This window comes from Acanthochromis polyacanthus, chromosome 12 (genome assembly GCF_021347895.1).
Source record: "Acanthochromis polyacanthus isolate Apoly-LR-REF ecotype Palm Island chromosome 12, KAUST_Apoly_ChrSc, whole genome shotgun sequence".
In the NCBI taxonomy this organism is placed as follows: Eukaryota; Metazoa; Chordata; class Actinopteri; family Pomacentridae; genus Acanthochromis; species Acanthochromis polyacanthus.
In genome coordinates this window covers 31455011-31480334 of record NC_067124.1, presented here as the reverse complement: position 1 = coordinate 31480334, position 25324 = coordinate 31455011, and the positions used below count along the sequence as shown (strand labels likewise).

Below are 25324 nucleotides of genomic sequence, written 5' to 3'. Positions count from 1 at the left end.
GACACAAAGTTGAAACCAGGGACACTAAAATAAATACTGACAGCACAAAAAAAATTACTGTTAAAGCACAGACCTGAAGAATAAATCAGAATAAATCACATTGCAATTGGAAAACACAAAATGCAAAAAATTTTAATTAAATGAATTTTAGTTTGGATTTTCTTTTAATGCAGAAGTATATTTTTGATGTCAAACTATATTGCCACTGTTCTGACACCGTTCAGACCCACACGTTGCCATGATGACACACACACACACACACAGGCTCACAAGATCAAAACAGAACCAGCTACATCACTGCAGCTGGTACCTGATGCACACTTATTTCAATTTGAATAATATCCACACAGAAGTTGTGGGTGTCATTAAGTCATCAAAGGCTGCCCATTATTCTTTGTGTTCTCATAGAATTTGTTAATACATATAGAAAACAGCCAGAAACCACAATATCTTCTCGGATTTATTTCATACTGTGTCATTTTCATCCCTGTGACTGCAGCAATCTGGCCATCAGGAGCCCCTACTTCCTGTCTGTACCGACCTGATCAGTAATCAATATTTGATCCAGCCAACTAATTACAAATGAAAGTCAAATGTCAACAGTAAGTACAATATCTGATCAATTCAATGCTTTGTTGTTTGAGCACAGAAAACAAAGTTTTGAATTAAAACTGCAAATGAGCCACAAATACATTTCAAAATAAAAGCACAGGATACAACTTAGACGCAGCTTTTTCGATAAGACGGCACTCTCAATGTTTTCAAAAAAACAAAAGCAGTTATTACATTTATAGAATTATGTTCTGAATATACAGTACAGCACTGATTTCCTGTACAAAATGAATCACTTTTTGCAAAACGAGCAAAACACAAAGCTGACTAAGGCATCACGGTACATATCTTCGTTTAGCTGAACATACTGGGCTTTTGCAATTGCTCTTCTTACTGTGATGAAAATAAAAAAGTTCCAGATGGTCCTCATGAGAGACAGGAATATTTCAGAGACTTAGAATGCTTTGCCTAACAAGTATAATACTTATATAAATAGCTATATAACATTTGATTTTACCAATTGGTTACAATTGAAGCTTAATGGTACAACAGCTTGACGGCACATTGAAATAAAATTAATCACATTTTCACTGAATATGCATTTACAAAACAACGTTTTCTTTACATGTGATACAGCATAGATGCCTATTTAAACAAAACTGCATTGCTTCTATAGCAAAAAGACAGGTATCTATCTGATTGTTCTCTCAATTTGTATGAAAAAACAAAATTGCTGCCCTGAACTCCTCCTCTAAGTGTCCAGCAATCATGAGTGGAAAATTGTCCATTAGCTTTAATATGTATGTGAAGATTCTTGCTGCTTGCTAATGCATTAGTCCAGGCTTTTTCCTCCATGCGAATTCAAGGTCATTCAGTCACCTCACTATGACAGGAAACGGCAGCTCACTTACCTTCAGCTCCTCACTTCACTGTCAGTTGAACACTTAGTTTGCAAAAACACAGCAGCCGAAACTGAGTCAGCTCAACAGTTGTGACTGCTTACCTATGAAGGCCATGTTTTCATGTTACGTGAGGTGTCTTTCATAGCTTTTTTTCACATATTGGTTCAATAAAAGTAGACAAATTAAGATTGAAACATAAGTGCGTCATACAGAATATTCCTCCTCTTTTACAATAGTGAATTATGTGTGTGGCCTTGATCTGTAATCACATCTCCTTCTACCATCACAAGAGCAAGCATCAAGCTGAATACGTCCTGTGACTGAAATGCAGAGACAATGAAGCTATAGCCTCAACTTAACATTTGCATGATTAAACTCTCATTACCTCCTCAGTGAGGCTGACTGACAGCACTATTAGCAGTCTAGATGTATAGTACAGACTGTCAGACACATTTTACATCATTTGGGCTCTGTACTCTAATTAAACTTTAAAGCTGCTATAAAATATTACTACATTAGCAATTTATGTGTAATGAAAGGAGTTTGCTAGAGTGAAAAACCCACAAAGAAATATCACTCCTCTCAACAGCAGCTGAAACTAGTGAAGCATTTACCACCTGAAAAGCCAGATGCTTCTCTGAGGAGGTGGTGGAGACCAAAAAAGAGATAACAGAAAAGTGAGTAAATCTGAATTACATTTGTTAGGCTGCAATATAAATGGTGTTAAATGTTTGAATCCTGGACATGTAAATAGGCAGCTGTTGGCAACTTCAAACGTCATAACACTGTACATCAACTTTAACTCAAGAGTGTCAGATCAACTGTTTAGGAGATGTAGCCCTTTATACAACCAATGGTCCCACAACTTTAGGGATCACAGAGTATTTTTAGAAGCTGGCACACACCTAAATAAAGCTGTGAATCAATGGAAGTCAGCGCCCACAGGTTTGCAGAGTGTTTTCCCCGATGCTATTCTGCCAGCACTGTGCAGCAGCTATCATCACTTATTTCTGCCACAGGGGACTTTCAGAGTAGTCTGGTCTTCATCAGAGAAAACACTTGATCTGTTGGTCAGGTGACTATCCCAGCCAATCAAACCTTGGGCCCTGCTTGGCCATAAAAAGACACTTTGGTGGCACAGCCTGTGTGCTTACCAGCAATGTCTTGCTTGGCAATCTCATCATTAACGGACTGTGTATACATGAGTCTGGGGCTGGTCACCTAATATGGATGTGAACACCTCAGCATTTCCTATTTCATGTTTAATTGTGTTCAAGTACAGAGAAAACTGTGAAAAACATCACTTTTCTAATATTTTCTTGACTCCTCTATGTGAGTGTTTGTTGACAGAGGTGTATTTTGCAGGTTTATATGTATGTTTGTGTCCATTATCTTCTGCTCAGGCACACACGGGAATGTTTGTGTTCATCCTGAAAGACGATCCATAAGGAACATGCAAACCAGGTGGGGAAAAATCTGTTTCAATAAATGAAACCAAAAACACAATCAGTCATTGATTCTCTGTGGACTCAGACTCCTGTGGTGAAGCACTGTGTGACCTCAGTCTGGAGGTCATCCTGGACTGGTTTCCCCCCCAGCTGATCCATGCCTAGTCAGGCAGGCGGCCTCTCTCTGGTCGCCGTAGCGCAAACAGACGCAGGTTCCCTCGTGGTGTTTCGAGCTCTGGAGAAGCTGCTCTGCTCCAAGCGGGAGCGATATGGCAGGCAGAAATCCCTGAAGCACCTCTTGAAGTTCTCATCCAAAAAGGCGTACAGCACCGGGTTCAGGCTGCTGTTGGTGTAGCCCAGAGCGATGCACAGGTGCCAGCAGGCCACCACCAGGAGGTTCTTATGGTCAATATCCACCATGGTCTTGACGATGATGAAGATGTGGATGGGAGTCCAGCAGATGATGAAAGCCGCCACCACCACCAGAACCATGCGGGTGATCCGCCGCAGGTTCCTGTCCTTCTCTTTGGAGCCGGAGAGCAGACGGACGCTCTTCAGCCGCAGGATCATCAGACCGTAGCAGATGGTGATGACCAGGACGGGCACCACGAAGGCGAAGATGAACACGCAGATCTTTGTCACTGTATCCCAGTACCATTCCGGTTCAGGAAACCTGAGCACACAGGCAGTGTTCCCTAAGGAGTTAAAACAATTAGAAGCTTATTAGAAGTGTTGAAACTTAATAAGGTTAATAATCCAGCTCAGATCTTTTCACTCTGACTCCTTGAAATCAACACTCTGAAGGTGAAAGAAGGCCAGTGTGAAGAAATGAGGCTTCCGATACAATGATGGCACTTCAGAGTGTGTTTGGGCAACAATGAAATTCTCTTACCTTTATCTGTCACCTTGGTAACAGCCATGATCATCACAGGGACTCCGACGGCAGACGAGAGGATCCAGATGCAGACGTTGATGAGTTTGGCTTTGGTCGGCGTGCGGAAATCCAGAGCCTTCACTGGATGACACACAGCGATGTAGCGGTCCACGCTCATCATGGTCAGCGTGAAGATGCTGGTGAACATGTTGTAGTAGTCGATGGCGATGACGACTTTACACAACAGCTCCCCAAACGGCCACGTGCTCATCAGGTACTTGGCACTTTGGAAGGGGAGGGTGCTGGTGGCGAGAGCGTCGGCCAGAGCCAGGTTGAAGATGTAAGTGTTGGTGGCCGTCTTCATCTTGGTGTATCTGGGCGGAATGGGGAGGAAAAGCAGCGAGCACTTCTATTGAGTCTGATTCACAGTTGATGGGAATGACTGTTATTTGGAGGAGATTGAATTTTCTTTTTCAAGGTCTGCCTACTGCTGTGTTACAAAGACAATGTCTCACATGGCTGACTCACGATTTCCATTAAAAGTTTCAAGGTTAGAATTCATTTTATAGTTTGATCAAATCCGTTCCAGCAACTCTCCCTTGAGAAAATATTGAACGGAGCCTAATGAAAGAGGTTTTTAGTAATGTTGTTATTGAAGTACACAAAATGAAAAACAGCTTCTGAGCTCTAAAAGACAGAGCCTCAATTAAACCACCTGTTTGGTGATTTTAGCTGCAAAATCCTTCAAAAAAAAAAAACTCCTTCTTGGTTCCAGATTTACAGTATTTTGCTCTTTTAGTCAAGTCTGACCACCAGCTGAACCGTCCTGCTGTCAAAAGACGGACTTCTTTACATGACTCCACAACATGACAGTAGCTTGTCACATTTAATTAAATTGTGTTTTTCGAATGCTTTTTGCTGTCAGACATCACATAGTAACAAGCTCAGTGACGATAAGACTTCCTTTTATCTTTTTCCCCCGTGGAAAGGGATTTATAACATTACACACCGTGTGCTCATCTCACTCCAAACATAATTGCTTTTAGCAGGAAGTGTGGTGCATTTTGTATTCTCTTTCTTTGGAAACTGAAAAAAAACAAAGGAACTAATATTTCACACATCACTCCAGGAGAGTCGGGTGAGCTGATTGATTCACGCCGCAGTCATCACATCACTGCTCACTCATTTTGGGCTGCATTAGTTCCACAGCAGACGACAAAAAAAAAAAAATCATCAAAACCATGAACACACTGGATTATTAAGACACAGCGTTGCTTTTGAGGACATAACATGCTACTTGCAGATTAATCAGCTGAGTTCCCAATTCCTGCTGCTGTGAAGTCATCTCAGTGATAAAGTATAGATGGAGGTGCTCCCTCTCCTCCCCTTTCCTCCTTTCCTCTCTTGGGTGTAGGAGCTGTGTGTGTACATATGTGTGTGTGGGTGGGTGGCTGTGCTGAAGAGTGACTCTCAGACACACTGAAATTGTGGGCAATTACAAAGGACCATTACCAATGAAGCCATGTGGCACTGAAAATATTGACTTTTTCTGAACATATTCTCCTTTTATTCAATATTCCAATAAGTGAGTTTGCATAAAATAATTCCTGATGATGTAAAAAATAGAAACTTCACACTGCTTTTTTATATTTACCCAACAGTAAGTAATATATAAATGTCAAACTAAGTTGCAAAATGTGCATTTTTGTCTTTTTTAATTATATTTTTTTTCTTTTTCTAATTGGTTTATGGTCCTTGGTGCATCATCTGTTTCTTACCTGACCACCCCGTACATCACCAGCACGTTCCCCAGCAGTCCCACCACGCAGATGAGAGAGTAAAGCCCCGTGATGCAAACGGCGATGATGAGACTCGTGGTGTCCCTGGTTGCCACCCTGCTGGTCTCGTTGCTTTTCGAAGGCGCAGGCAGCAGATCCTCGGCAGAGAACGTGGCGTTGAAAGGAGTTGCAGACACAGAATAGAGCTCCACAAAGTCGTCGAGAGGAGGAAGAAGAGTGGGGAACTCCATCTCAACAATTTTAGGAGAGGGATCTTAGCGCGCGGAAAAGATTTCCAAAGCAGATGCACAGGAGCGCACGGAGACTGGACAGTAAATTGGCAACGAGGCGCACAGGAGATGCGTTTGTGTTTACTTCTCTGCCTCCCCCTCTCGCTCTCTCTCTCTCTCTCTCTCTCTCTCTCTCTCTTGCTCTGCATGTGCGCGTCTCCTTCGTTTGGCGAAGCGCTCTGGCGCACAAAGCGAGATGTGAGAGGACTGTTCCCCTTCCCGACTCTCTCTTCCTGCCTAAGGGGATACCATCTTTCAAAGTGCTTTAATTAGGCTATATCCAACATTAAATAATGCTCCATCACGTGCGTTTTTTTTTAAATTCCCTTTACCCAAAATAACAGCGTCTTCCTCCAGCTGCCACCAAGCAGCCCATCAAACAAAGTCAGCCTTAACCAATCTGAGCAGCTCTCCTTCTTGTGGCTTCAGAGCCCAATTAGACGCGTCTTTATTGAGCCATTCCTCCTGTTTTCAGACGCTGACAGCTTCTCCCACTCTCCGTGGGCCTGTGCCCTTCATCAGGAGAGCTCCATTGTAAGGCTTACTGTTTTCATCAGGCAGTCACTTTCGCAAAAAAATATTCTTAATAAACCACGGAAGTGATGCAATTACCCAGCAGTATAAGAAATTGTCATCCTAACATTCGCAATGACTGCCCATCTAAATAGTTTGTAACAAGTACAGCAAACACACTCATTAAAAGGTACAAATATGCGTAAATATTAATCTGAGAACATATTTGGTTTGAATAGCACATATTTTCATGTCTCTGGGGCATTTCGTATCTAATGATTGTTTTCATTGATTAATCTATCAATTATATTCTAAATGAATCAATTAGTTTAATTTATAAAGTGTCAAATGATCTTTTTTTCCCAAAGCCCAAGATGATGTGCACAAATGCCTTGTTTTGTCCATAACCCAAATATACAAAGTTTATTCTCATAGAGGAGTAAAGAAACCAGAAAATATTCAAATTAAAGAAGCTGGAATCAGAGAATAAGGACTTTATTTATTCAAAAATGATTTTAAACCGATTATTTGACTATCAGAACAGTTGCCAGTTAGTTAAATAGCTGACATTACAGCTCTGTCAATGTATGAAGTACCGTTTTGATGGGAAAACACTAAATGTCTTTATTTCCACCAGGCTTGTAAGTGACGACAGTCTGTAATTGCACAATTTTCTGACTTTTGATACCAAGTAAGTGTATTTGCTTACATTTTTCATTCAGCATTAGTTTAACTGCTTTTTATAGCTGATAAACATGAACCTCACAGACCGTAAGGAACAAGCAGCTGCATGTGTGTGTCCTGAAATCGGCACACGTGCAAGGCATAACTGTTTTTCCAACACAGTCAGATTAAACTCCCTTGGCTGTGTCTATAATGTTCATAACTGCAGCAGTCTTTATCCACTGCACAAAGTGACCTTTACAAATCCCCCTTTAAGCATCCACCGTCATCGCCGCACAAAGCAGGGACAGTGAGGAGGATAGGGGAACCAAATCTCTGGTGTTTCCCTCCCTACTGTTCCTTCTAAATATAGATCTACGTGTCTCCCGAAGATTAAGAGCAGTAATTAAAATTATCTCATTGACTCATTTTGGGAGTTCACAGGTTCATTTGTTTTTTATTAAAGTGGGGTGTTTGTCTAAATGATCTGTTCGGCGTTGGGATGACCCACATGTGGCCATAATGTCAAGATGTTTTACAAGGATGAGTTTTTAGACTCAGCAGGCAGGCCTCTGTGGATGACAGTGTGGATCTGTCAGTTGTTCAGGTGGATATTGACTCTGAAAACCAAATATTGCTGTAAAATTTGGGTATTCATGGTCTACACAGCATAATCATGCCGTAAGCAAGAAATGATGTCAGACACAGCCTTGGTTTTCATGGCCAGCTATATCACTTGTTCATTGTTAGTTGTTAGTGATTCACATTTAGTTCAATGTACTGCTCTGTACAGCCTCACACAACTGCTAGCATCGCTGTGTATTGGAATAGATGAAAAGCTGATACTAATAAGTCATAATGTGGCATCCCACTAGTTGCTGCTCTCACTAGTTTCAAGGTGGAAATGCTCGTTCATGGCACTGACTGCTTATTTTTTTGGTTGTTGCTAGAGGTACGGACCCGTAGCCTGTGGACAACGGATACAGCACTTGCCATTTCCCAACCAGATACGCGAGATCTGGTCACGTGACTCCCGGTAGACGCTAGCGGTACGGACCTGTAGCATCGGTACTACAGGTACGGACCCTAAACCTGACCCTAACACTAACCCTAACCTTAACCTTTGCTTACCTTTCAACAGTTTGCAGTGGTTAGCAGCTTCTTGACTCGCGAGACTCGCGTACGGGTCCGTATCTGTCTGGCAAATGGAAAGTGCCGATACGGGTCCGTATCTGTAGACACTACCTATTTTTTTCCTCATGGTGTGCCTTCCTGTGCTTCAGAAAACATCACACAGATACGATAACAAGGTATAAACCTTAAATTTTCACCAGAGGGCGTCTTTAAAAAGTTTAGAGTGTATATGTGTGGAATAGCTAATGCTACAATCGCTCTTAATTTTGAAGAGACGGTTCTTTTAAATGAATTTAAGATGAGAGGAGGGAGGCAGCGGGGGTGGAGAGGTCACAGGGGTCATCAAACAAGACATTCATAGACCGCGTGTTTCATTGAATTCAGCCCACAACATCTCCAAAGGGTCCTGCTGTAAATTGTGGCCTCTGCAGTTATCTAGACGTGTATGCATCCACAGCCCTGACACTGAAGCACTGATCACAACATTCAATATAAACAACAATAGTCGAAGTGGGACAGCTCACCCCGCCGGCGTGCAATGACTTACACAGCAGTTCAGAGCGTCAATTCGCTCACTTTAATTCCTGCTACTGCTGGGTGGCAGAACAGTGCACCACCTGCTTCTACTGCAGGAGCTGTGATGATGCACAGGGTTACATTAGAGGGCTATCTGTTCCTGTAATGAAGAGGACTAAAAATACTGTAATGTATGAGTGCAGGCGAGGTGCTCTGTGTAATGGCAGCAGGCTGGGTGAGCCTGCTTTTCACTCGGTACACAATTTTCAGATCCAGTGGGAAATGTGTTGTAAAAGAGAGAGAAATGGATCCAGACATACAGTAGCCAGCAGGAACACAATGTTGCTGTTGTGCTTATATTTTCTCCTCTGCCCGCGGGGAGAATCACTCATGATTAGTCTGTACAGCCAGCGTGATTACCAGCATCACTCATCAGCCCAATGGAAACCTTGGGAAGCATTATGCCGCTTCCCTGAACCCACCACATTCACAGCAGGGAATACAGAGTGAAAACTGGGCTTGTTGTTGGGCTTTTTTGCCTAAGATTACAGTGTAGATGCTGCATATCTGACTTTAAATGACCACATAAGACAATTAGACACTTATCAGCCGCTGATTCCATCTTACTGAATAATTCTAACAGACTGACTTATCGGCTTCTATAAATGGTGCTGTCACATTTTATATGTTTCTGCTGTTATGAGTTGAGTACAAGAGCAGTTCTGATATCAGCTAGTATACTTCATAATGCTAGAAAGGTCAGAGAATAAAGGAAGGGAAACGTTTTTTATCTTGACATTTTATTACTTCATGCTGCCAGCCTCTTTCCATGGCTACAGTATTACATGGAGGACAAACGACAAGTAAATACATTAGAAGCAGGTTTGTGTAATTTTTAAAGTCATCTGTTTGTTGTGCAGCTGTCAGAGCTGAAGCGCAGTGGAGAGTCGAGCTTCTGCTGGCTGTCACATTGTATCTCAGTTTAACAATGGCACAAAGGTGCGGTGCAGCAGTCTGCTCCGTTCAACCTCTGAGTCGTGGCATGGACAACAGGCAGTTTAGTTTCAATTGATAGACTCAAGTTGAAGCAATTTCTGTTACAGGGTCAACCAATATGTTTTTTTTTCTGGGTCAGTTCTGATGCCAGGGAGACCAATCATTTTCTAAAAAGCTGAAAATTTTAGTGTCAGAATTGACAATAATACAAACTCCAATTGCAAAACTTTCCTGAAATGTCTCTGTTTATTCGGATTTTTAAAAAATGTTTCATCAAAAGAGAATTTTCTTATTTTGTATTTGTATTTTGTCTATCTTTAGACCAAAAACAGCCTTCTAGGATGGCGCTAAGCCCGGGATGCAGCAACAGTGTCTCTGCAAATTAGCAGAGGGGGATTGTTTTGGTGGAAAATTTGTACTGAGTAAGCCTGCCTCACTGCATAACTGAAATCCTTAGCAGAACATCTTTTAGTGTCCTAATACACATGAGCAGAATAATACATCCATGGTGACAGCACATATCTGATCTGTTGTGTTTTTGCACCATAAGCTATAATATTGTCAAAAGGTAGAAAAAAAGATGGTTCTAAGGTGGTGGTGAACAGAATGCCCCGATTTCTGAGATTAATACGTTGCACGGCCTAAGCTGCCTGACAGAAAATTATAAGGAAAATTGCTTTTCTATGTTTCATTTTCAGTTTTGTAATCCTAAATGCATATTAAAATGTGATTGTCAAATTTTTGTTCAGTCATTTTTAACATCAAATGTCAAGCATTGGAAGGTGTTTAGAAAAAAAACTCCACTTCTGCAGAATTAAAGCAAATTGGTGAGAAATTGACCTTGCTCCACGTAGTGAAGAGGATGTTAAAAATGATAGCGTGTGCAGGGTGGAAAAGGAGAAGCAGGAGGTGGGAAATGTGGAGCAATGTGAGGTTGTTACATTTATCGGGAATCGGTGAAAAGATAAAGATATTCAGAAAAAGGATCAGGTGTAATAATCGGCCCAGTCAATAAGCATTCAAAGCCTTGTTTCTATGTGGTGTCATTATGTCGTTGTTCCACCACAGCGATAACACGTTGTCGGTCAATACCTTTGTGAGGTTGACCTTTCGCTGCAGTTGATGCTGCTCTGTAGAAAACTGCAGTTTCCACTCCCTGAAACTATCAAAAATGATGCCAATGAAATGAACGCTGTCAGCCTGACTTCACGGTTATATTAGTTCTTCTCAAGCGGTCAGTTTTCTGTGCAGTAATTGTCAGGGGATGTGACACCTGTGTGTTATTTTTTTCAGGTCATATTCTTCATGAACGCGTGGAAAATGTCTTTGTACGATCAATATTCCCTCTAGGCATGCTTTTCAATGAGCAAGCAGCGAAAACATAGAGAACGAGCTAGTCCATAAGAGCTCTGGAGCTGACAGTGTGCTCATTTTCGTTCACGGCATTGAGAGACTGTGCAGCCAGCAACCTGTTTGGTTTTGAGTAAAGTCAGAATTTTGTTAAAGCTAATATGATGTCTTGAACAAAAACTGTGTTACTCCACAACCAGAAACACATAGAGATAAAGGAGACGACGGGACTGGAAACTTCATGTCAGTGGAGCTTTTAAGCTAAAATTTTTAAAAAAAGGCTATTTCCTCGTGTCAGTGACGGTGTGTACATTTATGCATTATTGATTTGTGTAGAAGGCGCAGAAGCCCTGCTGTGGTGTCATGCAGTCGTGTTGCACAACAGAACGGACCGTGCTGAGACCCGCAATGACCCGCATCTGCTTCAGCCGCCAAGATGTCTATCCTGTTCCAGCAGAGAGACACAGGACAAAACAGAATATTTTTAAAGCATCTTCAAACCCAAGAACTGCAGCATCTTTACATCATGCAAGAGTGTTTTCTTTTAAATCACGGTTATTAATAATAAATATACGGTTGGTGTTGCAGCACAGATTGGTTGCTACTACATATGTTTAAAATGTGGGATTCAGGCACTGCATGAAGTAATCATTGGAGGGAGGAGGCCTAGAAAAAAGGGTAGTCTTATGGATTTTTACATTTGTGCTCAAATTTTGGTTGAATCTACATTTCTGTTGGTAGCATAGGAGGCTTTTTCAACTTTTTCATCTCTTCACAGAATTACATTTTCTTGTATCTTCAGCACTGTCATAAATATTTTGTGTTGCAACTGTGTGGCCTAGAAAATAACTGTTCTCAGTTGGATTGTGGTGGTAAATGTTATTCAGAGGCAATGGTCTTTTTTTTGCTTGTGAACTAGTTTGTTTTTGTTCTTTTTGCATGAATGAAGCGGCGCATTTACATAAGACACCCAAGTCACAGTGGGGGAGTGGTGAGCGTGGATGGTGGGTGTACAAAGGACAAGACTTTAACCTAAGATATGGGGTTCAGACTCCGATCTGTGTTTAGAATCTGTTGAGAAAAGCACATCTTGGATTGATTTTAGATGGAATCTTTTAGACTTAGGAGAGCCTGAAGGAGCTTTTGAAGATATTCGAGGAACTTGGCTTGCTTACCAGGTTCCTAGAGATATGATTCAGAAGAGTTTTTTTTTCTTTTTCTTTGTTTTTTGAGTAGCCTCTGCTGCAGGTGCTCCACAATGAACCCCAAAGGTTCCTCCACAATTGCAAAGGTGAGGAACTCCCAAAACCTCTTGAGGCTTCAAAGAGCGTAGTTATTACTAAAAGGAAATGAGCACTGGAACAGACCATTATTACTTTGCTGATCAAGCAACTAAGCATCAAAACCTCTGGATTGCCATTGCTGTTGGGTTTTTTTTTAATCTACCTGAAGAAACATCAACATTCAGTCAATAACAGCTCCACTGCTGAACGACCTTGGGCTCTAAGAATATGAGAGGCTCTGGAGAATTTTCAAATAAAATCAGTCTCCATTGTCCACATCGAAAGTGAGAGAATTGAAAAACTTTCGTCAGAATGTTCTGTCCGCCTACTCAAAGTTCTGAATTAGAAAGTAAGAAACATTCCTATAACAATGAGTCAGAAGACTCTGGGATTCTAAACAGCTGCTCTACTGACGTCAATGCAAAAGAGAATGAATGCTAAACCTATTTTAATCACAGTAGTACCAAGCTACCTCATCACATCCTTCTCAGAGTGAAGGTGGATTGTGTTTTCATTACAGATAAGGGCTTCCAGTGCAGAGAAGGGCAGGGTGGGAAAAGGTTGATAATGTTGCGGCAGATGCAAGTCAGTAAAGTTTAGATTTAAAATAATTTAGTATTCAACCTCCCTCCGAGCCACATTTATTTCATGCAATCCCTTTGAAAAACATTCACACATATTTCTCTTAGACTGATGTCTTTCTGATAATGCACAAGGGTTTAGTGTTTCTAATTGGACAGCAGAAAGGTTAGAGAAAGTGTAAGTAACAAAAAATTGGGTCCTCAGACCTTTATTAGTCTGTAAACTACTGAGTTGTCAGCCCAACATAGAAGTCATTTGGAGGAAATTGGAACGTTGTTATTTGTGAGGTGCAGCAGCAGCGTCCTTGGAGAGATTTAGGCTTCTACTGCAATTTGCTGGCTTTTCGATGAATTCAGACCTGGAATGTGGATGATAAACTGACATTTAAATGTAAACACCTTGTGGAATATAGCACAATTAATATGAAAGTAGAACTAATTTACAGTTGGCTGAATGCTTCGTTAGAAACTAATTAGTCACACTAATAGGGGTTGTGCTTTCTAAGATCATTTGTGACGCCTCTGTCTCTGATTGCAAAGCTACTGATGCTTGTCAAATTCATTTAGTGTCTTTTTTCCCTTTCTTGAAATTATAGAGGTAATAAATCCCTTTTCTGAACTCCTTGCAGAACACCTCTCCTGGCATGATAGCTTTGACTGACAGTTATTTACTCCAGCAGTCCTTCCTAAATGAAAATCTCAGAAGATGTTATTTTCCTGCCTTTGTGGGGGTTTCTTTCTTCACAGCAGTATCTGGCAGTAACGGGCGAAGGTTCAGCAGTTTCAGCTGACAATTAGTTATGCAACAGCGATTTGTGTGGGTCTAGGACTTGATTAGTTTCCTGATTTCCATCTGGCGGAGGCAGTTTAGGGATGACAAGACAGAGGCAACGCGCGCTAATTGAAAACGTTTGCAACGAAGATTGTGTCAGTCATTAAATGAGCACACAGTTTTGCAGACTCCTGCTTTCAAACTCAAAGCTTTAGCAGAGCTAATAGGCTTTGTTCATTGCTTCTGTTTGAGGGGTAGAGATGCTGTGAAAAATGAAGCCTGAATGGAGGCAACAAAGCCAAGCAGAGAGGAGGCAGACAGCCTTCAGCATGGAGAGACTGACATCTACTCTTTTTAAACACTGTTTGCTTTCTGGAAATATTCTTTTTTGACTCAAATTCTGAGGCAGCTCTTCTATTCAGAGAGCAGAGTTAGTCATCCACTTGGGGTTATCTGCAATGGCAGCGCTTCTAGCCTTGACCCGTACAAAGCCAATTTATCTCTTGTCAAACTGTATGTTCTCAGCAACAGTAGTCAGAACAAGAATTTATGCTTTTGCAACTGAAATGCATGTAATATTTTTGGGAAGTTTGATTTGAAACGGTCAAACTTGTTGCAAAGAGATTTAAGCTGCTTGTATGATTAGTCTGCTGCTTTGTAATTGGACTGCATTTACATAATAGGCCAGCCATGTCTCCCTAAAGTTATGCTCCTACACATCCATCTATTCTCTATACACCGCTTTATCCTCTCTAGGGTTGCGGGGGGTGCTGGAGCCTATCTCAGCTGACTCAGGCGAAGGCAGGGGACATCCTGGACAGGTCGCCAGTCTGTCGCAGGACTACATATACAGACAGACAATCACACTCACATTCACACCTACGGGCAATTTAGAGTAACCAATTAACCTCAGCATATTTTTGGACTGTGAGAGGAAGCCGGAGTACCCGGGGAAAACCCACACATGCTCAGGGAGAACATGCTGCTCCTACACAGCAAAATTCAATTAAGTTTGAGGGAAACATATTTATGGCCAGATTATGTTTGTTTGCAAGATATCACAAATCAGTGCACCTTTGCCTTTTATTGGACTGCTTTCTGTCTCTCTATTTTCAACCAGCCCGTCATATAATATGTAGATGAGGCAGTACTCATCACTGTAGTAGTCTTATTGCCGCTACTACTACTCCTTCACACATTTAAATCAGCTTTCTTCTCCCTTTTTGCTGTCTGTATGTTTTCTAAATCTCCCTCGCCATTTGAAACAACAGCAGCCTTAAAGCAGCATCCTACACACCTACCTCTTCATACAGTCAATCAGGCTTTCTTAGTTCTCCCCCATCCCTGTTCTGTAGGAGCACCATCACTATATCCTTAGCGCCATCCAAGTGATTCATTTAAATTAATGCAATTAAGTCAGTGTGTTTTTCACCCCTTTTGTAGAATGATAACATGGTGTCCACAAATCATTTTGTAGTGCTGACAAAACAATTCAATTCAGTTTTATTTATATAGCGCCAATTTCAGGTCAAATTGTCTCAAGAACTGATATGCCTGAACCCCCAGAGCAGCCCTAAGGCGACAGTGGTAAGAAAAAAACTCCCGTTTAACGGGAAGAAACCTTGAGCAGAACCCAGCTCTTTGTGGGGGGGACCCATCTGCTTGTTGGCCGACAGGTTGAGAGGCACAGAAGAGGAAAAGAGGTAGAGGGGGAGAGGGAGGGATGAGAGACACTGAAACAATGTCTGGATGTGCAAAAGAGTTAACATAGCAACCTTGAAAACTTTGGTGAAACTTTAAATTTGTTCTGAAAACATCATTACTGAACCCAAAGCATGACATTTTCCAAAACCTAACTGCACAGCAAGTGAAAACAAAACTTAAGTGTGAGAATAATCCTCCCACAAGGAACACAAAAAGTCCTGTTGCTGACATATGCCATCATCCTCCCACCTCCTTATGCAAACTTTGTGGCTCTTTCAAGCTGCAAGTATTTTCGACTACACAACACTCTTACATTTTGGTAAGAAAATATGTTTCTTTACAAAGAAAATCCTGTTTCTTTCACAGGGCAGTTAAGAATGCAGTGTGTTAGTATAGAACTGAGGTAGAATTGCATTCATCTTGTATAGCCAGAATGTGTAGAATGGTCTGGTTAAACGTCAGTATAATTATTATTTTTAATCCCCATGGTTTTTTGCTTTGTTTTTGTTTTGTTTTTTTAAACCAATCACAGTTATCTTGGATGGCGCTAAGCCCAGGATGCACTGCTGGTGCCCCTGCGAATAAATGACACGGATTATTTTGGTGAAACGTTTGAAGCACTGTCATTAAAAGTGCAGCTATACCTGAAAATGATGTTACATAATTTTCATCAGTACTTGCCTTTTTGAGGGTGTTGTTGTTCCCACCGGTAATGGAAATTTAAAGTAACTTACAGATAATGGAACGAGAAGAGAAAGCTGAAAGCGTGCATAGCAAATGGGAGATGATATCCAGAGAATCCAAACAGAGTTGCATAACTTTATCTACAAAACACAATATGTTAAGATTTACAGTCCTTGTACAGAAATACAGAATGACAAGAAAATCAGATAATGGTTATAAAATTCCTCAACATTTGTCTGTTTTCTTTTTACCTGAATTTTTTTTGCAGTATGTTTGGCATTGACTCAGAGGCCTCCACATGCAGATAGTTTCATCTCACCAACACAAAAGCTTCCCCTCTTAGTACCACTAGACTGTCCTTCAGGGTCACTGGATATTTTCACTACTTCAATGTGACAGTGGAATATGGAAACAGGTGGCAGGCACAAATGAGATGGAATGAAGTACAACGTACCCTAGCAGTGCACACACATATGCAGCTACATGAACAGAGAGACTGAGACTGGAAAGATGTACAAATACTTTAATTATCTAAACAGCCAGTTAAAAATTACAACTCGCATGAGAAAACAAGCGGGGTGGTAAAGGCTTATATAACACTGTAAACAGGCAAAGCTCACATCTAATTATACACACGGCTGTTGGAGTGACAGATGATCATCGGCTTTCTCTGTGACTTGTTGAAAGGGAAATCAGCCAAAAGAGTGAAAATGTCCTCAATGCCAGTTCACCAACCACATTTTTACAGTGTACATGAATGTGTCAAACCTGAGTTCAAGGTGTAGAGCTGTTGTTTTCTTTTTTACCTGACATAACCCCAAAGCTGTGAAAGATGAACAGAGGACCACCTCAAATGTGATGATGCAAATGGATTTTAAAGTGGACATTCTTCATATTATTAAAAAAATAATAATACTATAACATTTAAGTGTGAGTAGATTTTCAGTAATTTTCACTATAAAAGAAAAGAATACTTTTTTCAAACAGTTTTTAACTGTAAATGTTTTGAGTAATTTATTGCTGTTTCACAGGTTTTCTTTTTTGCTAATTGACAGATAACTGATAAAATGTGAGAAAAAGGACATCAATCTACATGTTAACTATAAACAAATTTTTATTAATGCTATTGTGCTTTTTTGTCAATTTTTGAATGTAAAGTTGCATTATGTTCGACAGTAATGTTTTTTCAGCAACACACCATACGGTGACGTTTTTACAGTGAAGGTTCTACTATGAAACCAGTTTGACGTGTTCAGGTGTTCTTTGTGTGAAAACTCAGAGATTTCAGGTATCAGAAGTTGGTTTTCAACTTTCTTTGTTAACTTTCTGCTTCAACTTTAAACTAAATTTATTTCATTAAGCCAGCCCTCTGGACTTCCAGTAAGCTGTGTTCCTATTGGCTGTCCAGGTGGCTGCTTGGTGTTATCAGGAACACCTGAGCAGCTCAATGTCTTCCTGCTTTATGTCTGCAGTCAAACGTTTCCTCTGCTTCTCTTCACTGAACCGGGTTCGGTTCCGTTGCTGTAGCTTATTCTTTAGGCATTGGCTTGCAGCTTCCAGCAGTAAAATCGTCTTTAATGTGTTTCTTGGTGTTTCAGGCTTTGTACTGGATAGTTGTCTTGGTAAATGTGGTTCTTTACCCACAGTTAGCACATGGTGCTAACGTGTGCAGTGATTACCTTGTGGACAACCAACGTTGGTTCACAAACAAGAATACAGAATGTGTCTGACCAAAAAGCTCTAAAGACTCACTACAGCCAAGATAAAGATAACTCAGCTGCACCAAATCCACTGTCCTGATTCTCTGTTTAAAGAGGTTCTCTGGTAGGCTGCAGGAGACTTTAGCATTTGGGTTGTGCTGGTTTGGTTTTTATACGGTTTCATTTGGACGACTATCTTAAGGCCCCTCCATTTGGTTTAGTGAGGTTTTCTGGAACAGTTCTACAAAGCAACCTGCAGCAGAAGAGACTTTGAGAGTTTTTAGGAAGTTCTGGAGACCAGACTTTAAAGCAGCAGAAACATTTGTCAGCAGTTTGAGCAGGAGAAGGTGAGCTTCAGAGTAGAATTGAGAAGGAAACTTTCTTGACCCGTGTGGTGAGGTCCTGTACCAAGAGTTTGAGCAGGTTGTGAAGAGTCTGTAGTTCTTTGGTCTGAAAGCACCAGAAGACTTGACTCATTAAAGGAAAAACGGGAGATATTGTTGGTTCTTCTGTCATTCTGCAGTTTTCTTAGACTATCAAGTTTCTATTTTAAATTATTTACTGCGTGAGCCCAAGAAGACTTCAATAAACTCCCTCCATCCCCTGGACACAGTACATTTTATTACCATGTTAAATCTTTTTTTTTTAATGTTTTTGAGTTGTAATCATAGTTTTAGCATAGTTTTTTGTCTTTTCTTGTTTAGTTTTGTCATCTGTGTGAAAGGTGCTAAACAAATAAAGTTTAATTGATAAACTGAATAATTGATAATTCATGATTGTGACAACAGTATTTTTTATTGTGATTTAAGGGTTTGTTTCATTTTTAAGGTTGGGGTTAAAATCTTGACAGAAAAAAAGATTAAAGAAATAAACTACATTAAAAAGCAATTAAATCAAAGAGGAAAAGCATTTAATACAATAAAACATTTAAAAAGAAAATGAAACATTAAATACAATTAAATTATATTAAACAGACAAAATATTTAATTAGATAATTAAACAGAAGATACAAGATATGTAATTATGAAATTAAACATTTTTTTCAACATATAGCTATTGAACATTAAAGATAGATAGATAGATAGATAGATAGATAGATAGATAGATAGATAGATAGATAGATAGATACTTTATTAATCTCCAAAGAGAAATTCACAATTCCAGCAGCATGAAAGGCAGAGAACATGAGAGCATGTAAGTTACAAATAAGACCATAATAAAAATATAAACATCTAAACATCTGGCAGTTCAACAGTGCAGTAATGCAGTTGTGCAAAAAGACCGTGTGTTCCAGTCTGCCTTCTCCTGGCAGGATATGACGACTTCAACTGTAACGTGTGGGACACACTGATCGTGCTGGTGTATTGGCTGGACATGACAACCGTGTTAGCTGCCTGGGCGTTACTGATGATGGCATGGCAGTTGCAACAGGATCCTGGGACAGTTTTCTGAAGATCTGGAATTGAAGCCTGAAGATGTTTATTGTCCAAATCCCAAAATACAACCAAAAGATCAAACTAACGTCATTGGTGCATTCAGGTGCAGTCGGACAACGAAGTTGCGTTCAGGAGCGTCGGAAATTGGAGTATCAGTAATGTAAACTTCCAACGAAAATTTTGGGGGGGCACATGAGGTGGCCAATCAAATCACAGCCCCCCACCCCACCCCACCCCCCACCCCCACGGAAGATCTGCCACTGGTCATTATATGGAGAGTATGCAGCAAACAGATAAAAACATTGACTGGGTCAAGCTGACAGGCAGACAGATGGACCAAATGAGTTCAGCAAGAAAAAAAAAAACAGGGCTAAGAAAAGAAACAGATGGTATGAAGAGATAAAAAAACAGTAACAACAGATGAATTTGAGTGCAGATGTTTGAAGAAGATTGACACAAAAATGGATTTACACTAGCCGAAAAAGACAGTGTAAGTTAGAGAACCTGGCTGATCAGTGAGGCCAAATACAAAACTGAAGTTGGTAAGATGTGGTTGTCAAGGAGACAACAATATCCATATGAATTCTGCCTGAAAGAGCCGAGGAGAGCACTTGTCTAATTCTGCCTTTTGCTGTCCTCTGGGAGGTCAGCTGCCCTGGTGGTGACATCTGGAGGACGGTGACACACACTGAGATGTTTATATCGGCTTTCAGCCAGCAAGGACAGTGCACGGTGAATGTGACGAAATGGAAACTGCAGTTTAGCCGAAACCCACTTGAGAGCTGTCTCAACAAAATGATGAAATGAAAGGAAATGTCTGTCATCCACAGGGACACTTTCTAAACTAGGTAATAAGCGAAAACAGTGAGCGGGGCTGATTTCTGGTGATCCATCTGTTAATAGGAGAAGCTGTTTGACTGAATAGACGCTGATTTTTATTACATCTGAATTTCAGAATCTGCTCTCTAGCAGACTAATACATCATAATTTTAGTTGAGAAATGAATTAAAGACTGTCTAATCCTTTTAGTGGTGACAGATGGGAGGCAAATTTCATGTGAAGTACCAGTAATGAAAGGCATTATTTTGTGTCAGCTTAAATTAGCCCTTTATCTGGCTTTCTGTTCTCTTCACAAAATAAGATTGCAAATTAAAACATTTGGAGAGGAGCAATATTTATCCACAACCCCTGCAATTTTATGGAATTACCTGGTCTTGAAACGTGCCTGAAGGCCTCAGCAGCATCCACTATTAAAATGCCAGCAGAATGAAGGCTTCACACAAACAGGTACTGGATAACAGGTGCTGCATCATTGGCATGCCTTAATAATCATTTTTAAGATAATTTTATGTTGTTAAAAATAGATCTGATTCAAGAGGCATCTGTTTTTCTGTCAGAGAACCTGCAGGCTTAAAGGTCCAAACAGGATGGTGGGGGGCGGGGACTAGATTTAGAGAACATCTGATGCACGAAGTAGTTCCCAGTGCCGGCGTGACATATAGCTGGGTTAAACTCCAGAGAGACGAGAGGGGATTAGACGATTGAGTTTCTGCAAATCTAGGATTGACATAACCTCTCAGGGCGCCAAACATAAGACGATAAGATTAAACTTTGATGATGAGTCTGGAGAAACTGGGTTGTTTCAATATTAGAGAAAAGGATCATGAATATTTTATTTGAGCAATGTTGACAGCACAACATGTGCACGGGTGAAATGAAACGAACGACACGTGGCTTGAAAAATACGTGTGACAAATCAATTCTGTATTCGAGGAAATAAATTAATAAATTAACTATCATGTTAAGAAGGTTATAGAGGATGATTATATATGTATTATATGATCCAGAAAAGGTCCGTATTTTAACAACACAGTGAAATGAGGTTTGAGAAGCAGGCAGTAGAGCAGCTAATTGGTCAGTGAGAGAAGGCCGGCTGCAAACCAAAGCCCTCATTAGATTCTTTCTGCGAGGAAGGACAGAGTGAGCCAGAAACACTGCAGTGAGATTACAGTCAGCCAAAAGAACAGAAATGAGTGTGAAAACTGCAGCTGGATCCAGTTCCTCCTGCTTGTCCTTGTGATAACAGCGAGGACAGCGAGGTGCTTGTGTTTTCTCATGTGCAACCAGCCTCTGCAGAAGGATCACAGCTTTGTTGGCTCCACATAACCACCGGGACGGAGCTGTAAACAAGGTTGTATCATCGCCGTCTCGCCAACAGGATTTGCCACGGCAACGACTCCTCTGTAATAGCTTGTATGTCATTAGAAATCACATCACACGGAGACCACTCACTTCGCTGTGAAAGGCAAAGGAGACAAGGACGTTCCAAGGTCTTGGATAAATCCCACTTGTGAGGATGGACAAAGAAAAGTAGGATTCACTGATGTTCTGAGCCTCTGTAGAAATCTGTTATGCCAACCACACATAGCTGCTGACATGTTTTTGGCCGGTGATATTGCAGACATCTACCTTGTCCCGCTGACAGTGTATCCCATGCCTGCTTCAGGTGTTTACGATAAATTTTTTTACATTACCCAACCATCGCTTATGTTTTAGCTTCCAGCTTGTGTTGTATTCAAATAGTAGATTCAAAAACAGAGACCTCAGTCTCTTATGAAATTTTGAGTTAAAATGTGAAACTTTCTTGTCAATGTATGGAAAGTAAAGTTTCTTATACAGTCACAAAGAAGTCCATAAGTCGGCGAAACCTTCAATACAAGCCAGTGGAAAAAAGTTTTCCAAAAGAGTTTTGCGTCATTCATAAACAAAACAAAAGCTGTCACTCTTATATTTCTCTTTGAGGGAGATGCAGGGTTCTGCCTTTCTCAACTCTGCAGTAGAATACAGTTCACCAAATATCAGAATAGCATTTTTTTTATATTTTGAAAGTCTCAGCAGCTTTTCCAGGACAGAAGCCTGACGCAAACCAAAGCTTTCTACTTATTTCAATTCCTGTTTTCCTCATAGAGGCAAAGTGTATGGAGATAGGTTATTGTTCTTTTTTTCATCCTTTTTCCTGCTTTAATTCAAAGTCCATTTTAGTTTTTCACCTTCTCGAGGCTCCACGAGGCTCATTGAATCATTTCCAACGGAGGGACTGAGTGGAGCAAAATTTCCATAAAAATAGCTTCAAACTCAGTACGCTTCTTAATAGTGCTGCGGAGGACCCTCTGAAATGAATATGACATTATTTTTGTCATCTTTCAGTGGCATTTGCATATTCTGATAATATATATTTTCATTTTCTATATACCGCTTTATCCTGTGGAGGGTTGTGGGGGCGGATGGAGTCTGTGCAGTCTGTCTCAGGGTGAAAAACAGGACAGCAGACAGACAGACAATCACGTAAGCCCACTTCAGAATCATTAGTTCAACTATCATGCATGTGTTTAGACTGTAGGAGGAGGTCGGTGCACGTGGTGAAAACATGAAAACGCCACACAGGAAGGCCACATCAACCAGCAGATTTGAACCCAGTTCCTGCCAGCGGTGCCAGTGGTGGTCATTTGTCTGTATTTGTTTGTCGAATTTCATTTTTCAACCAAACAGCTGCACACCTCTAACAGACAGACTTTTGTTTATGTATCATTTATTTCTCTGAAGCAGGGGTGTCAAACATACGGCCCAACCAAAACCGGCCCACTAGAGGGTCCAATCTGGACCACAGGTTGACTTTGCAAAGTTGAAAAATTACAGAGAAGACATTAATTGCTATTTTTCAGAAAAAGCAACTGCTATTTTAAATTTGTTTACTGTACTGCCACAACTTTTTTATTTTTTATGCATCCATTTTATACATTTACAAGGCAGAGAGATAACTTAATCTTCCTCCTTAATAGTGAGTCAGTTTGGTGGTCAGGATTAATACACAGATATGGAAATAAAGTTAAATTCAAAATAATTTCTGAACCTTGAAAAATAATTTTGATCATAAAGTAAACTACATTGTTCACTTCTAGATACTTGCAACTAAATGTTTTGTGCCTCTCGATACACTGATCTGTAAGCTGTAACATGTAAATGATGAACTGAGGCATAATATTGTTGAAATTGAACTTACTTTTCTGAAAAAACTGCAGGCTGTTCATAATGTTTTGTAAAAAAGACAGTTCATTAAATGTGAACGTTTTCAGAATATACTTCACTGGACTAAAACCAAGAGAAAAATTTGGAGTTGTGGTTATTTATAAGTTACTATGCTGTGATTTTACTGATCTGGCACAGCTGAGATCAAAATGTTCTGTACATGGCCCCCAAACTAAAATGAGTTTGACACCCCTGCTCTAAATTTTCTTATTTTTCCTCGTAGGTTGTGCAGCTCTTGCAAGGTTATGCACAAATATTCCTAGTTCCATGAGGATGAACCCTGCTAGCATACTAGCAATGGCTTATAAAATGGCACCATTACACTTATTCAACAGAGCGTGTCAATATTACGCTTATCTCATTTCTCCATCCTGAGCCTCCTCGTCACCGCTGTCCTGCCTGTGACACGTAAATTAATCTTATTTCGTCATTTTCAAGGACGTCTTGGTTACGAAAACGCATCTCGAGGAGATAGGAGGCTTGCTTCGTCACTCTGTCTTTTGTGAAAGTCTTTTTGGGCACCAGTGATGCATAACAGAGGCGTGACACACAGAAGATACAGAAGAAGGACCGACAAATATGTGTATAAGAAATGAAGAGTTCATTTGCAAAAACAGATAACTCCGTTTTGATAAATCTTCAGAAAACTTTTTTTTATTGTTTACTTGAGATAATGTCAAACTGAAGTTAAATGGATTTGACTGAGTAGAAAAATACATGACAAAATAGAGAAAAAAATAAATTAGTGTTATTATAAACAATAAAAAAAAAGAGTTTTCTGAAAACGGAATTACCTGTTTTTGCAAATGAACTCTTCAAATGTACACATCACTCAATCACCACATAAATCACTCTATATTTATATCCAGAGTCACATGCTAAATAAAGAAATCCAAAAAGTATTACATCCAGATCCTCTCATTACGTATGCTAAGTAGTGAGTGGAATTTGTATATAATTTAATTTGCCATGAGCAGCTATGTTCACATGACAAACATCATAAATTACAGCTGCAACAGAAACAATGGACAGATGATGCATCCCTGTCACTTGTCATATTTAATTGAAGTCACTTTAAAACAACGGCTCTGAGGCAAGGATGTCTCATTTAGTTGAATGTTTTATGCCTTGACTCCTCTCTCCTCGTGCCTCTTCCTTGAATCATCTGGTGGGACTAAGAAGTGAAGAGGAAAAGATGTACAGACTGAGAGAAATAAGAAGAGAGACTGTTCAACATGGCCAGCAAATAGCATGGCTGTAAATTATTTGTCTTGTTGTTAGTATCATTTAGCTACATGTCTATGGACAACTACATTGTCTAGTTTATTGCATCCTCCTGCCTCCTTTCTTTACTGTCTGGTGAAGGCTTTAGCTCTTTAGATGTTCCTTTCAGATAGTCTCTAATTGTATTTTAAGTCTTCAGTCATCAGACAGGTCGGTATTAACAACTTCAAGCTATGTCATTTGCACATTTCCTGTAAAGTACCATTACAGACAGCTTTGCCTCAAGGCTTTCTACTGAAGTGGATGTGAGTTTACCCAACATCCTACCTGAACAGTTGTAAAGAAAGCAGAGAGAGTACAAACATGATTCCTCGGCTACAAAGATCTTATTTTTTGTCTCTGTTGGGCTCTGCTGGGTTAAAACAAATTACATAAAGTTGACGCAGCAGGTTCTCCATTACCCCCACATGGTGCCACATTAGGATTTTTTCCACAGTACTTTAAAGGTCCCTGTCATTTAGGGCAGCCGTGGATTAAAGGGAGAAATTTTTCAGGCTCCAAATGGACTCCTGCACCTCGTCCTCAAATGCTCTCTAGCAGACCGCTGTGACTCTGTCTGGTCCAGGTCATTTCACACAGCGTCAAGCATCCATGCATAATATATCCGGTACTTTTTGAACGCCGCTCCCCTGGCTTCCTTTAATAGCAAACATGACTCACTCCAATCACCTAACAACTTACAGGTGCTTGTAGGAGACTGCATGGGTCCCACTTATGCAGCCAAAACAGCTCTGACCAGTCGAAACATGAACTCCACAGACCCATGAAGGTGTCCAGT

At 40.4% G+C, this 25324-nt stretch overlaps 1 protein-coding gene across 1 annotated transcript; it reads right to left on the bottom strand.

The window, feature by feature from the left end:
• Nucleotides 1-447: 447 nt before the first annotated feature.
• On the bottom strand, nt 448-6373 carry oprd1b (opioid receptor, delta 1b). Its single transcript, XM_022193431.2, has 3 exons — nt 5555-6373; nt 3795-4150; nt 448-3597 (listed from the first exon to the last, which is right to left on the bottom strand). The coding sequence occupies exons 1-3, from the start codon at nt 5803-5805 to the stop codon at nt 3068-3070; spliced, it is 1137 nt and encodes a 378-aa protein (XP_022049123.1). The 5' UTR covers nt 5806-6373; the 3' UTR covers nt 448-3067.
• Between the last annotated feature and the right edge of the window lie 18951 nt (nt 6374-25324).